This window comes from Ostrea edulis, chromosome 6, assembly GCF_947568905.1.
Source record: "Ostrea edulis chromosome 6, xbOstEdul1.1, whole genome shotgun sequence".
Taxonomy (NCBI): domain Eukaryota; kingdom Metazoa; phylum Mollusca; class Bivalvia; order Ostreida; family Ostreidae; genus Ostrea; species Ostrea edulis.
Window position 1 is genome coordinate 24564930 of NC_079169.1, and position 15250 is coordinate 24580179.

At 33.7% G+C, this 15250-nt stretch overlaps 1 protein-coding gene across 3 annotated transcripts in view; it reads right to left on the reverse strand.

Annotated features, from left to right (window-relative positions):
• Positions 1-15250, reverse strand: part of LOC125683232 (uncharacterized) — a 35991-nt gene that overhangs the window by 6561 nt on the left and 14180 nt on the right. Inside the window, exons 5-10 of one of the 3 annotated variants that reach the window (XM_056142111.1) lie at positions 14383-14451; positions 13688-13714; positions 13479-13535; positions 6821-6895; positions 6353-6409; positions 1631-1699 (exon numbers count right to left, since the gene is read on the reverse strand). In XM_056142111.1, coding sequence (XP_055998086.1) covers positions 1631-1699; positions 6353-6409; positions 6821-6895; positions 13479-13535; positions 13688-13714; positions 14383-14451 — 354 coding nt within the window. The remainder of the gene's footprint in view (positions 1-1630; positions 1700-6352; positions 6410-6820; positions 6896-13478; positions 13536-13687; positions 13715-14382; positions 14452-15250) is intronic. The other 2 variants (XM_056142112.1, XM_056142113.1) reach the window with 2 other exon arrangements.

A 15250-nucleotide genomic window follows, 5' to 3' on the forward strand; every position in this document is an offset into this window, starting at 1 on the left:
ACGGTGCAAGCAAGGATAAGTTTTTATGTAGTAGAAATTTTCAGAGTTAAAAGCCGCAAATTATTGCATTTTCTGATATTTGAAGATTTATTTTGGGTAGGCCTAAACGATACAATTTCTCCTATTTTCTCAATCTCTCGGAGATGAGCGATTTCAAAGTCGATCTATGTCTCTAAAGGACAGCGAAATACGCATTGCATGGATAGTCTATACATATTTTCTATGATGACAAACTTCATCTTCGATACAATACTTTGATAAATAGGCTAGCTCCGTAGAACTAAGATTAAAGATGTCGATCTTCCCAGTAGACGCTTCGTCGTTGTTGCTAAGTGAATCATTGCGCGGCTCAGTTGACTTGTAATTTTCCGAGTTAATGCACATTGTGATAAACGAAGGTTATTATCTTTGTCTCTTGCATTAAATTATAAGGAATTACCTTGATTCTGGGGCAAATTGTACGAGTATAACCTAGTTTGGGTCAGTTTACACTTTTTCATAATCCGCTTCGCCCGGTTATACTCGTATAACTTGCCCCAGAATTAAAGTCATTCCTTATATAGTACATCTATTTCAACGATTGATACTTATGATATAAATACAAGTTGAATGATAATATAAGAATAAATTTCTTTTGTGAGAATACCTTAGGATATGAGCTGTGAGGCTTAACGCCGGAATACTTCATGAAGTGCGTTAGCGCTTCTTATAAAAAATTCCAGCATGAAACGTTGCCGTTCATGCCTTGATGTATGTTAAAAAACGAAACCCATTTCTCATTTTTTTTGGTTGAAATAGATGTACTATATTATCAAAATTCATACGTGCATTGTTCACAACTGTAACGCATTTATGGGGAAATAGCTATCATTACAAATTGTCGATACCAGAGACAAAAACATTGAAAATGTGAATATCTAAATATATCATATATTACTAATAAACCAAATGAAGTTCCTGAAAGTGTCTTTATGAATGATAATAGATAAACAACCCAAGTGTACTAAATGTACATACAGAAATGCAAAAATACTGGAGCAAGTATTCAGCATTATATTTCATACGTCAGTTTCTGACATTTTTTCTTCTTCCAAAATGCTATGTATATTAATCTCATCGAGTAATATTCCCCCGAAAGATTCCCCATAACTAAAAATAAAGTACGAGTTTGTCCGGAAAGCTTACCATATAGTATTAGTTTGACCAAGGAAGGACTACTCCAGAGTCGGTTTTCTAGAGACATACTACTGTACAGTGATAATGTGGAATAATTCCCATAACCAGCATTCCCTCTTATACAAGCCCCCCCCCCCTTTTTTTTTTTTACTGTATTCAAATATTACTACAATGTCAACTCTTGGAATTGTTTACGACTTTTAAAAACAAAAGGTTCTGTGCAGTATCATATGAAAAGTCGAATGCTTCCTCTAATCCACTACTCCCGTTTTCGTGTACATACAAATAATTTTAGCAGTGGTTGGAAATGGGCCACTGAATAATTAATGTAATAATGCACTAGAATACATCTTATTTGTTTTGCGAATTTTTTATATTACTTCCATGAAATAGATATATATTGAAATATTTAAATAATACAATATTAACATGATAGCGATATTAAATTTTATACCATGCTGCAAAAATTCTTCACGACTCAAATATTCCGATTTCTTCTTGTGTGCTTCTTCAAGATCACTTTCTGAAGAGAGAAAAAAAACAGAGAAGAGATAGACAATCATACTCTCAATCAGTTTTATTGCTATCAACATTAAATACTAAGAAAATACGAGACAGTTTTGATTTCGTTTTTGGTCTTGAATAACAGCAAACAGCATTTTCCTTTAATAATAATAATATCAAGATATGTGAAATATTTGCATAAGAATAAATGAAAAAAAGGAAATAACGAACAATGATTGATCTCTTTTTATTTCCCATAAAGAATACTAAATTGAGAGCGGGGCAAATAAGGGTCCTTGGAAATACAAGAAGTGGTATCAGGTTCCTAAGAGGAGTAAGCATTCCTTCTTGATCGGTCATACCACAATGAGCTTGATATCTTAATCACGTATAAGGCGTAATCCCTGGTCAATAAGAGCCAAAAACGGCCACACAATTGGTATGAAAAACGTCAAACAACATCCGGCCTGTTTGTAGATAAAAAATATCATATAACGACCATAGAATTCCCGATATGCTTACTTTGAAGGACACTGTTGAGACTCCTGTTTGAGCTTATTTCTAAGTAGCCTGCCTCAATTTAGGAATTGATCACACGTAAAACATTGCTCTTGCTTATCGAATGAGTAGAGAAACAAAATAAGCATAGACTATTACTAAATAAATATGTTAAGTGAATATTGTTAGTAATTTCGTCTTTATTTTACTTTTGGATCCCATAGAAAATCATTTACGTGTAATAAAAAGTTACTGCCAAGGCGAAAATATATGCCAAAAGCTGTTGGTTTCTATCGGTAACTCTTTTTACTAACAATGTGAGAAATGTATAATCTAATTTAAGTTTTTATTTGGCTTTGATGAACAATGGACTCATGAGAGATTTTCCCAATAAGGTCGTTGTACATATATTTACATGAAAGAGTCTATAGAGTAGGAGGAAGTCGGAATACCAGATGAGACCCACATGTCCGATTCGGTGACCACCATACCCGCTCACGTACAACCACTGCTGATAAGGAGTATTGAATCGAACTCGAGTTACAAATGTAAGAATTGAGTGTAGTACCACTACTCTGTATCTAAACTTTTCAATCTATGCTGAAATTGGTTCACTAAGATAAGCACACGTCAGCTGTCGTACTACTACTGCAGTGTTGTTTGATATCTGAAATTTCCATCCTCATCTCAGAAATTACACTGTTAGTCTTTACCAACACGGGAAAAATGTCGCTCTTTGGCAGATTAGAATTGGGAAACGGACCCTGAATGCTAAAGAATTACATCTATTTTCTATACTCAACATATAATATTAGTTACACACATGTATAAACATATATACTTCTTCGGATCTCTAAAATCCGAAATCGGGGTGGGAGTGTGGAAGAGAGAATATCAACATTTTCATCAACTAATACAGCCGAATAAATGTTTCCCCAGGCTTTGATTTCATGGAGACGTAGCGCTCATTCGTCACTATACGGGTTTGATTAATAATTTCCAAGCTTACAGTCTTCTTATTCACTGCTACTATCGGAAAGAATAAGGAGAGGATGTTCACCCAATATATATTTATATCAAGGTGTTTACTGCAGTAAAACAATACCGTATTTTAAATTTTTACCAAACACGTAGTTAACCAATGCATGTATCAAATTAAGTTTTCACTGTTGTCAATCAACAACCTTATAAATATTATGGTAAATGTTTAAAGTTTTGATAGTGATATGATATTAGAGTAAGTTGTATTTTAGGATGTTATGATATGTAAAGGAAAAACTGGCGAGAGCGATGTGAATCAGAATGACAAGAATCCATATTCCTAACACTCGGGCTGATATTGGAGTCTCGGGTTGATATGATGCAGATTTTGCCATGCCTTATTTTTATGTATCAAAATGTTTACCATTGTAAATCAATTTATTACATACTTAGCAATAAATACAGGTTTTTTGTATATGCAATACAGCTTACTTTACCATAGCCGTATCAGCCCCGGGATTACCCCTTGCGGAATCTCTCTATCCGAAACTCCTCTGTTTTCCCCGCTTCAATATTTTGCAGATGAACATAAACAACATGAACATGGACGATTATGAAGGAAGAGAAAACACTTTTGAATCGCGGGCAAACAGATTAATCGAACTTGAATATAATTATGTGTGGATTAAATACTGCTGATGTTTGTAAACATTCTGACTGCATATGTATGTTATTACTAGGTATGTAATAAACATGATAACACATACCCAATTCCATATCACAACCTGTATCAGTCTTCGACCAATAGCAACACTCCAGCCTTCGGCCCTCTGGCTGATATTGGTGTCTCGGGCTGATATAGGGTGTGATATGGGAATGGGTATGCGTTATTCTCTATGTACCAAGGTACGCAATGTATCAAATATTTCTTGATCTATCTTTAGAGTGCGATAAATTAACCCACATGTAATAAAAAAAAATAGCACCATCATGTAAAAACAGCCCTCGAACCCATATTAGATACTCACACCCCTTCAAAAACAATATTGTGTATGTATACAAGATTTATTAATAAGTATAAAAAGTGTAGTATGTGCAATATAGAATATTACATGCTAAAATCCATATCATGTGTCATATCAGCCTTCGGGCCCAAATCAGCCCAAGGGCCGAACTCGGGCTGATATGACATATGATATGGATTTTAGCATGTAATATTCTCTATGTAAGTGAAAATAACATAAAATAATTATTGTCAGAAAAAAGTGCCTGTATATGTACGAAACTTGTGACATTTATAACCCACAGGAGGGGATTAAATCTGGGTTGTATGGTTCTTGCTCCAAAAATCCCTTGATGCTCACACATCGTCAGAAATATTACAAATATAATTATTAAAAGTGTTAAATAATGAGACATGTTAAAACATCTTAAAATTGAGAGGAGAGAATGGTCAATAGAAAGGGGTATCGTGTACAAAATATGAAACATTATAGAAAAATACTCGCATGACACAGCATTATGATCATCTTGGATTTATTTTGAATGAAATATTATAGTTGGTCATGGATCATGTCTTGATTATCAAAAGAAAAAAATCACCATTTACATGTAGGTGTTTTGTATCAACAATTTTGGTAATAATTCCACTTTACAACTGTTGAAATAAACTTTTTCTTATATGTACAAATATGTGTAATGCACTTCAGGTTTGTATTCATTCCCATCTTAGAGTATTCCGTGGGGATACAGGTTAGAATAGGTCCTCAATACCCCTTGCTTGTCGTAAGATGGGGCGGTTCTTCGCTTAAGACTGAAAAAAAAAACTGAGAATCCGTATCACAGCAGGTTTAGCATGATTAAGATCCCTCCCTGCTCAAAGGCTGCAAACGCCGAGCAGAGGCCTACATTTTTGCAGTCCTTCCCCAGCAATAGTTGAGTGAAAAAGTCTCAAGCGGGACGTAATATACAACCAACCGACGATCTCAGAGATACACATGGAATATGAATCTTCAACTAAAGTTAGTGAATTCTTTAGTATCTTAATAAATGAAATAATAGAAGATAAATTAAAGAATATGGTTTTCGCATGATAGTTTTTTTTAATAAACATGGAACACAGAACTTTTCATATTTTGTGATCAGTCATTCAAAACATTACTTTGCTAAACACCACTCTTATTCTACACACAGGTACTCTGAAATTGATATGAAAAAGATGTCAGAGTTCCTCATTGACAATATTTATGTAGTTCTTTGGTGAACAGTCTCCCAACAGTCTGTTGGAATTCCCATGAGCACGAATTGTGCTCTTTTATTAGCAGTGTTGTTTTTATATTCTTATGAGGGAGAATTTATTCAAAAGCTTCTACGTGAAAAAAATATTGCTGTGGCAACCTTCAACACAACATTTAGATCTATCAACGACGTTTTATCTTTAAGCAATGCTCACATTCATTTATATACCGATTCAGTGAACTCGAAATATTAGACACCACAGAATCTTCCCTATCCCTTCACATTTGGATATTCATCAAACAAAGATGTTAATGAGAAACTGAAAACTCAAGTTTATGACAAACGTAGTGACTTCAGCTTCTCTATCTTCAACTTCCCATTATCATCTGCACATGGTGTTTATGCCTCTCAACTATTGCGATACGCAAGAGCATGTTCTTCCTATCATCAATATTATAATCCAGGTAAGTTATTGGCAAATAAGATTGAATTTAGCATTTCGCAAATTTTATGGTCGTTATAATGATTTTTTTTTTGTCGAAATACAACCTGTCGTTTAGGTAAAATACTGACTGAAGTGTTTCATGCCAACTGTTAGGCCGGTTTTTTGTATACTTGATTTGTACTATGGATTACCCCGTCTATCTGACCAAGATAGAAGGTCCAGGGCGGGTGCAACCGGTTCAACAGGAGTGCTTACTACTAATATCGTCGAAATAAATGATAATTTACGTATGCTTATTTCATTTGAAATAGCCTTTCACCAACTCTATTCATAACAAAAAGTTGTGTGGTCTAAAGTGCGAAAGAAAAAAGGTTATCCATGGTTTCATTTAATTGGCACTAGGCAATTACTGGTACTCTCCCAGTTTCTTTCTCATAACGAATTTTTTAACTTTGAATACAATGCAGGGAGAATAAAAGTGTTTTTTTTTTAAATTCTTTTATAAAGTACCTGTTGGGTTTGCATTCACATCAACCTCTTCCTTGTCTTGTGGGTTCTCTATATTACCTGTAATTGAGTAAGTCATTGCATTGATAAATACTTCTGGATCACATGCATTATTTATTTTTGGGAATAGCAAAAATAGTAGTTTGAATTCGTTCGACTATTGCAACAATAAGTTACACTTCAGTGTGAAATGAAATTCACATGTACTAACATTCATTTCTTGATACCCAAATGGTAAGCCGTGAGAGCAAAATGCTTTTAATACAGACAATATAAAGAAATGTTCTATGATTAAATTATTTTAGACGTAGGGAGGAATTTTAGCATTGGATTATGAAAGCAGTATAACTTTTCAAAGTCTATATTCTATATTTTCAAAAATAAAATCCACCTCATCATAATTTTCATAATGGACGCCTTATCTTAACAATATGATTGCAACGAGTTAGATATATGTTAGAAAATATTTACAGGTACAAGATAATATTCTCCTGAGTATCCCCGAATTGTCCTTTTTTCTCTTGGTCCTGGCAGAATTATCATTACCTGCAAGACAAAACAAACAACTAGAAACTTGCAACGTACAAGTTCTTCAAGATTCGCAGTCTATGCAGAACTTCTTTATCCCACAATTGTGAATGAATGATTTTCTGATCAGCATTGTATTCACAATTTAGTGTATCCAGAGTTGTAAGTAAATCATCCAAATCTTCATTTGACCTTAGACGTTCGTTATCTTCACATTTTAGCGACAATAATTTAAACATTTTGTGTATGCTTTAAAAAGCATTGGCGCTTCAACAAAGTATATTTACATTCTTCTTTCATTTCTGTCGGAATTCCCAGCCGTGAAATTAGATTTACTATATTATCAGGATTTGTACGCCGGAATTCCCAGCCGTCAATAGACGTAATATATATCATCAGGATTTGTACGCACACTGTTCACAACTGCTATGCATTCATTAGAAAATGGCTACCATTACAATATGTAAATATATTAATAGCAAAAAACATTGGACATCTAGAGTTAGATTTCCACCAGACAGATTACCGTAGAAAACTTACTATAGAGTATGAGTTTGACCAAAGAAGGACTAAGTACTCCAGAGTCGGTGTTCTAGAGACCTACCACTGTACAGTGATAAAGTGGATTATTATACCTCTACTATCAATTCTCAAATCTGATTGGTTGACGAGAAGCCTTTAAAATAAAAAACAATATTGACTCCAAAATACACTGTTTACAGTAACATTGACCTCCGAATCATTAGACATGCATAATATTGAGTGGACATTATCAATAATGACCTTTAAATCACTGCACGTACATAATATTGAACGGCCATTATTATTAATGACCGCTGAATTTGACCGCTAACGAATTGATAAGAAATAACATTGTAAAACAATGAGTATGTTGAAGGAATCAAACCCCAATCTTACGTAGACTTCTGATCTAGACAAATTCTGCTACTAAGGTAACAACACTCTCAATCATTTTTATCGCTTAATTAGTTATTGCTATCAACATTATATACTAAGGGAATTCGAGATAATTTCGATTTCTTCTTTGATCTTGAATAATAGAAAACATATTTTCATGTATACATAGGTTAAATATACTACTTGAAGTTTCGTTTTAAAACAGTCTTTTCAATTTACATGTTAATTTTGAACACAATTAAACAGTTTCTAGTGTTTGTCACATCTCATTTTGTTTTTAAAAAAATCTATTAAACAATCTATATGTAAACAAAACATGTTTACATAACATAGCATTGTGAGTGTTGTATCTCTCTTATAACTCAACATCTGATATTTAAAAAATTCTGACCATTATGAATACCTTAGTCATGCATTGTAAGCATAACAAATGTGGAAAATAAAATGTGATAATTTTCAGTTCAAATCCTTGTTTACATAACATAGCATTGTGAGTGTTGTATCTCTCTTATAACTCAACATCTGATATTTAAAAAATTCTGACCATTATGAATACCTTAGTTATGCATTGTAAGCATAACAAATGTGGAAAATAAAATGTGATAATTTTCAGTTCAAATCCTGTCCATGCTCCTTCAACCTTTGGCCATGTGACCTCAAAATCAATAGAGGTCATCTCCTTACAATGTACGAGTGTACCAAGTTTGATGTCTCTCCTGCAAAGGGTTTTGTCCTCCAAACCAATAGGGATAATCAACTCCTTAACATGTACCAGTGTATCAAGATTAATGTCTATCAAGGAAAGGGTTTTCAAAATATTGAACGGGCAGTATTTTCCTATGTTCAGAGTGGATTGATCCTTGACCTTTGGCCCTCAAAATTAATAGGGCTCTTTTTCCACCCATAATCAACCCATAGAGTGAATATCATTACAATCAAGTGAATGGTTCTCAAGATATTGAGCGGGTAACATGTAGTCTACTGACCGACATACCGACTGACCGACCGACCGACAAGTACAAAGCAATATCAAGTCCCTCTTCTTTGAAAATGGGGGGTGGGGCATAAAAAGCATGAAAAACAACTTCACAATGGGTATAAAATATGTCAAACAACATCCGGTCTAAGAATATTATAAAGACCATAGAATTTGCGAAATGCTTGTCTCAGTTTAGAAATTGATCACATGCAGGACATTTTTCGCTTATTGAATCAGTTGAGAAACATAAATACTATATGCAGGTGATAATAGAACATTGCTGCATAAATGTAATAAAAAGTTACTACTCAGGCGAAAACTATTTGCAATTTGTATATGCTAAACGTTTTCAGAATTCCTTTATATTTTCTAAAATTTTGAGAAAATGAATAATCTAATTATTCATTTTTTCTTTGGTTTTCACAACTCAACAAAATATCGAGAGCTTATTGCCAATGGGGTTCATTGCTCACTTATTTTTACATAAAAGGGTAAATGGAGTGGGGTTGGGGGGTTGGAATACCAGGATAAACCCACATGTCCGATTCGGTGACCACCATACCCGCTCACGTACAACCACCACCGAAAACGAGCATTGAATCAAACCCGAGTTACAAATGTGAGAATTCAGTGTAGTACTACTACTCTGTATTTAACATTTTTAATCAACGCTAAACTTGGTTCACTTAAAACAGCATACATCATTCGTCATACCCCTGTATTACAGCCTTGTTTACTATCCAAAATTTCCATCCTCACCTAAGAAATTACAATGTCAGTCTTGACCAACAATGAAAAAAAGTTTAGGAATGGGGATCAGATCCTAACAGACAAACTGGGTAATAGATCTTCCGATCTATGAAGTCCTAAATGGGGGTGAGGGTGGAAGAAAAAATAATAACGACTTCATCAACTAATACCGCCTAATAAAAATTTCCAAGGCTTTACTACGCGGTGGTCTAGATGTAAAGTGTTCGCCCCGCATGCAGAAGATCGGTCACCATTTGAATATTTTTGTCAACAATTTTGGTAATAATCCCATTTTACAAGTGTTACCTTATATGTACAAAATGTTTAATGTCCTTCGAGTGTTATCTATTTCCATCTCAAGAGATACACATACAATATGAATGAGTTTTCAACCAAATTTAGTAAATTATTTAGATGTAGAAATTTGGGATAGAAAATACAAGACGAATAATCTTTTATCCTTTCAAACTCCTAAATGAGGCTTTAGAATTGTACCCTAGACAGACAACTTTCGTATAGAGCTATAACGTAAGCCCCTAAGCAATGATATGAAGCCTTCTTTGAAATACCCCGGTACATATTCATGATTTCTAGGTTAGGAGTCAGAGCTTGGTAAATTCATTTCAGAACACGCATGATACATGTACATTCAGATAGATTGCTACTTCTGAAGAATATAATACAGTTATCAATTGTTTAACTTGTTTACATTTCAGTTTCATTGTATGGAACTCAGGTAAACAGAAATAAAAGCCAAAGGACCTCCAAGTATATGTAGAATAACACAGCAAAGAAAGCTCACCACAACAAAGAGACTACTTATAGTTGTGTATTTACATTCTTTAACGAGAAACATTTCCATTTTAACTTGTATTTACGTGAATGTGTTTATTTATTTGTTCTACATCCCTTCTACAAAATTCACTAGCTGTAGGTAAAATACAACACATTTAGACCTACATGTTTGCTGAGACAAGACAACGCCGTTCTTAAGTTCATATCCGTAAGACCCGCGGTTCTCACTTCTAAATGCCGAGCGTTTCGCAAAGTACATGTAACAAGAATTACCTATCTTCACGTATTATGTTTGACGCAGTCATAACATGAAAGGACCCACCTCCCCGCGCCACTCACGGAGCTAACACCCGAACACTGACCTACTGCAACCAATTTCTTATGTACCATGTATGCAGCAAAAACTGTGCTCAACAAAGTTCACCCCATTTTCTGACTTTTATGATTTTGTTTTCAATTTGGCAGAGTAACTATGTTATTGCCTCTTTTCCATGCTTTCTAACAATGTTTTAGCCAACAACGCCATATTTACGAACCAAAAGTATTTCAGATATCAAATCATAATTCAATTGGCAATCGGTATCTGTATCGTGTGAAGCTAGAGATAATGGCTAGGGATGCTATATGTCGCAGATACCAATAAACGCTTATTTATTACGAAATGAAAACCACATTTTATGTATTGATTACAGGACCAGCTATCGTGGGTCAATTAGACACCGCTTGGTTACATTGATGACCATAGTATTTGATTAAAAATTAAATTACACGTTTTTGTGGATGTTGCAAGATAACCTCCGAGGTATCAAAATGTCGCTTTGAATATGAAATCTTCGTTTTTCATATTTCAAACACTTTGAGACCGAGAAGGTTATCTTGCATCATCCACGAAAACGAGAACACTATATAGCCGATCGTTTCCCTACACAGCTTTTCGTGACGTCATGATAGTTTCTGACTAGGAATACATGTATTGTGCTGGTAAAAAAGGGTAAGATTGTTGGGTCTACTATTTTGAAACATATTTCAAGAATAAAGTATTATGTTGACGGATTATATCAATGGGATTTAATTGAATACACAGTCCAACAAAACAACATACACGTGGAAGAGGCTCAGCTTGTCCGTGCATCACTATGATTTAGACGATTACTTTTTTTTCTTGACTGTGAAATTCCCCCCAGTCATTTATGAACAAAAACCACTTCAGGTAACTCGATACTCGCAGTTTTAGCTGATAAAAGTTTAAAAAGTCTATTTATTTCCATTAATAAGAGTTGAAACTAACAAATTATCAAATAGAATATATAGGTCATCACACTTTTGAAGATGTGACAGAATCATATATCAACGTCACAGAATTGCAATTTTCCTTAAACAGTGCTATCAAAAAAAAAAAAAAAAACCAAAACTGGTTATGACGATATAATACTATTCATAATAATTTCATGAAACTTTTTCTTCACAAAAATATACAAAATGTCTGTAAAAATAAAGGAAATATATCGCGTAATAGACTTGAAATCAAGAAAAACAGAGTATTTGCCCTTGGATTCAATATTTTGAAATATACCATTGATTATTTATGTATAACTTAGACTTTTAAAGTAGTTTATTTTTAACAAGATTTTATACAATAACTATTGGAAGAGACTTCAACAAAATTTATGTTCCTCTCATGCATATTTCTAAATAAATCATTGATTTTGCAAATTCTGATGACATCACAGGAGGATGGAATTACTTTAAGCATCCATAACGTCAGTTTCCCAATTAGCATTAAATGGCATTAGAAAAATATTGATACGCGCCTACTTTCTTTCTCATAGCAAAGAGGTATAGCGCTTGTGTTGACGAAACGGCCGACTCAGAAATCTAAAGGGAAAACACCAGTCTCCAATAATAGACTGGCGTGTTAGTTTTAGATATAAGGCCAACGTTTTTAATGTTTCGTTAACCAAGATAAATAACTGCTGCAGTTTAGCATTACTGACATTTATATGAGTCATTCTTTAATCAATAAACCATGTTCCTATGAGGAATGATGAACAGTACAATATTTTCATAGGTGCATTCATATCACACAACAACCCTTTTACATATGGCATTACTTAGCTCACTGTCTTTTTCTGACATGGCAGCAGCATCTTCAATATATTTCATCAGTTCATTTGCCTTTGGTTGATAAATATCATATGACATTTGCTACATGAGTTTTTATATTTACTTTTGAGAAGTCAAACTGCATAACACTTATTTTCCTCCCTTGACCTATTTTTACGTATTACATGCTGTGCATTTGTGCTCCTTTCCTTATAGTACTATTTGTTTAGCTTTTCGTCAGCCACATTACGGTTTGAAAATTCTGTGCGCACAGGACCATATTAGTGTAAACAAACGGAACTAGTGATCTCAGAATAAATTCCTTTTCTTTAAGTTGTAACTTGCAAATATTGGAAGTTATGATATAAATGACTAATATTTGTTAGAATATATGTATCACATTTACAACACCACCACCCCACCCCCAAGAAAACGACCCAAAACAAATGAAAAGCAAAAAAGATATAATGATAATAGATTGGGAAAATAATGGACTTGAACTCGGAATGTATGCTTTAAGAGTAAGATTACCGAGCACCTAAACCACTAGGCCACCAAAACATGTAAGTTTAAAGGTTTCATGTTTGACAGGCTGCTAAGTCTCAAGGTAGATTTTGAGAACAATCATTTCATATTTTAGCCATTTTCAACAAGAGGACCACCTTCAACCAGATTTTCTCAAATGAATTTGTATACAGACATACTCAAGTAAAACAAGTTCAGTGTTTTATTTCTGGTTTAGGGTGGGCTCTTGCAATAGTTTGTATTTTTAAGGCCAATTACGTTACATCTACTATATACTCTACATAATCACGGTGATGTTTATGCTTATCAAATAAAGATACTATCAACATATAGATACCTTTATTGAGTAATTTGGGTAAACACAACTATAACCTGACATTGTATAGCAGAATATTTGTAAAAAAGTGATATTCAAGAAAAAAATATTTATGTAGGCGAAATTGCATACGCTATACTTCTTTAATTGGTTTGAATATATGGATTTTAAAAATAGATAAAAATACTTATTTGTTTTATTCTTTTATATTGTACCTGTTTGTCGGCTATTCCCGTCAGCCCCTTGATTAAGTGGTGCGTTTTCTACATTACCTGTAATATTGAGTAAGCCAAGGAATCAATGAACGCTTAACATTGTCACGAATTATTTACTATTGTGAAGAGTAAAATAGTAATATGAATTCGTTCGAATATTGCAACAAGAAGTTCTAATCAAGTGTGAAATGGAATACACATCTACTTACATTCATTCCTTGATACGGAATGGAAACCTGTGAGGAAAAATGCTTTCAAAAAGGCATGGACATGATTTGAAATGAAAATGTTCAATTTCTATGTTCCACAATTTTAATGTTTACAATGCTTAACTAAGGTATTTCTAATGGTCAGCAGAATTTGTTAGAACACTCACAAGTCTTTGTTATGTAAACAAGCTCGTGTCATGATTTTGTTTACATATGGATTGCTTAATAGAAATTACCATGTTTAAAAAATGAGACGTGACAAACACTAGAAACTGTATAATTATGTTCAAAATAGACTTGTAGATTAACAAATCTATGTAAACATGACAGGGACCTTGTTTACATAACAAAGAATTGTGAGCTCTGTATTTTTCTTGTAACTCGATAACTGACATTAGAAATACCCTAGTTAAACATTGTAAACATTAGAAATGGAAAAATGAATTTTGAACTTTTTCGGCTCAAATCGTATCCATGGCCCTTTATACATTGTCAAGCAATATATTTGTAAGACATATCTATGATTAATTTATTTTAGACGTAAGGAAGAGTTTTGTCATATCAAAACAGTAAAATTTTCTAAAGCTTAAACTCTATATTTCTAACAAAACGTCACGTGATTGTTTTCACAATGGATGCCCTGTCATAACACTATGACTGCAGCAGGTTGTATGTAAGTAAATATTTATAGCTACAAGAGAGCATTCTCCTGGGCATCCTCGAATCCTTCTTTTTTCTTCTGCTGATGTCGGTCGTACGATCATCTGCAAGACAAAACAAACAACGAAATAAAGTATAGTGCAAAGGATCCCAAATACTGAACTGAGGCATCTTCAAATGCGATTCCGCGCTTTTTGTTCAAAGATCAAAGACCATGGTTGTGCGATTATTTCTAGTGTAATTCTACCTTCAAGTATATCTGCATGACGGTCAAATTTGACAACCCTTGCTCCAGAAAAAAACACATTGACCCCCCATATTGTCATTTTGCAATTTCCATTAATTCTTGATATGTATGTACAAGAAATAGTTTGCACCAAAACATTCTTGACATTTCTTAAACGTACGATGAGATATAACTCATCAAATAGAACATTTTGATATAAATAAATCTTAATCTAAATTCAATCTAAACAGGGAACATTGTTGCAAGCATGAGAGTTTGAACCAATTAATTAGATTGAGTTTGAACTAACGTGCTTCACGAAAGTATGCTGGCATAACGCATCAAAGTTCATGTACTCGTGCATTTTCAAACATGAAAGAATCAAATTAGGTAACAAAAGAAAATACCTAATGGGGAGAACAATTTTCCGGAAAAAATCACACTGTCATATCAAGTTGTTGGGGTTTTTTTTTTTTTGGTCATATTCAGTTGTACAATTTTTTCATATTTTCATTTCGAATCTATCATTGATTATCCACCATGTTGATAAGACCTTCAAAGTTGGTCTACAGAGCATTTACCCCATTTAAGCACCGATGTTGACATGGATTTTGGCTTTCAAGTCCTTCAAGGCAGATCTCCCTTCAAGATTGTTTTTGACATTTTAATAAGGAACA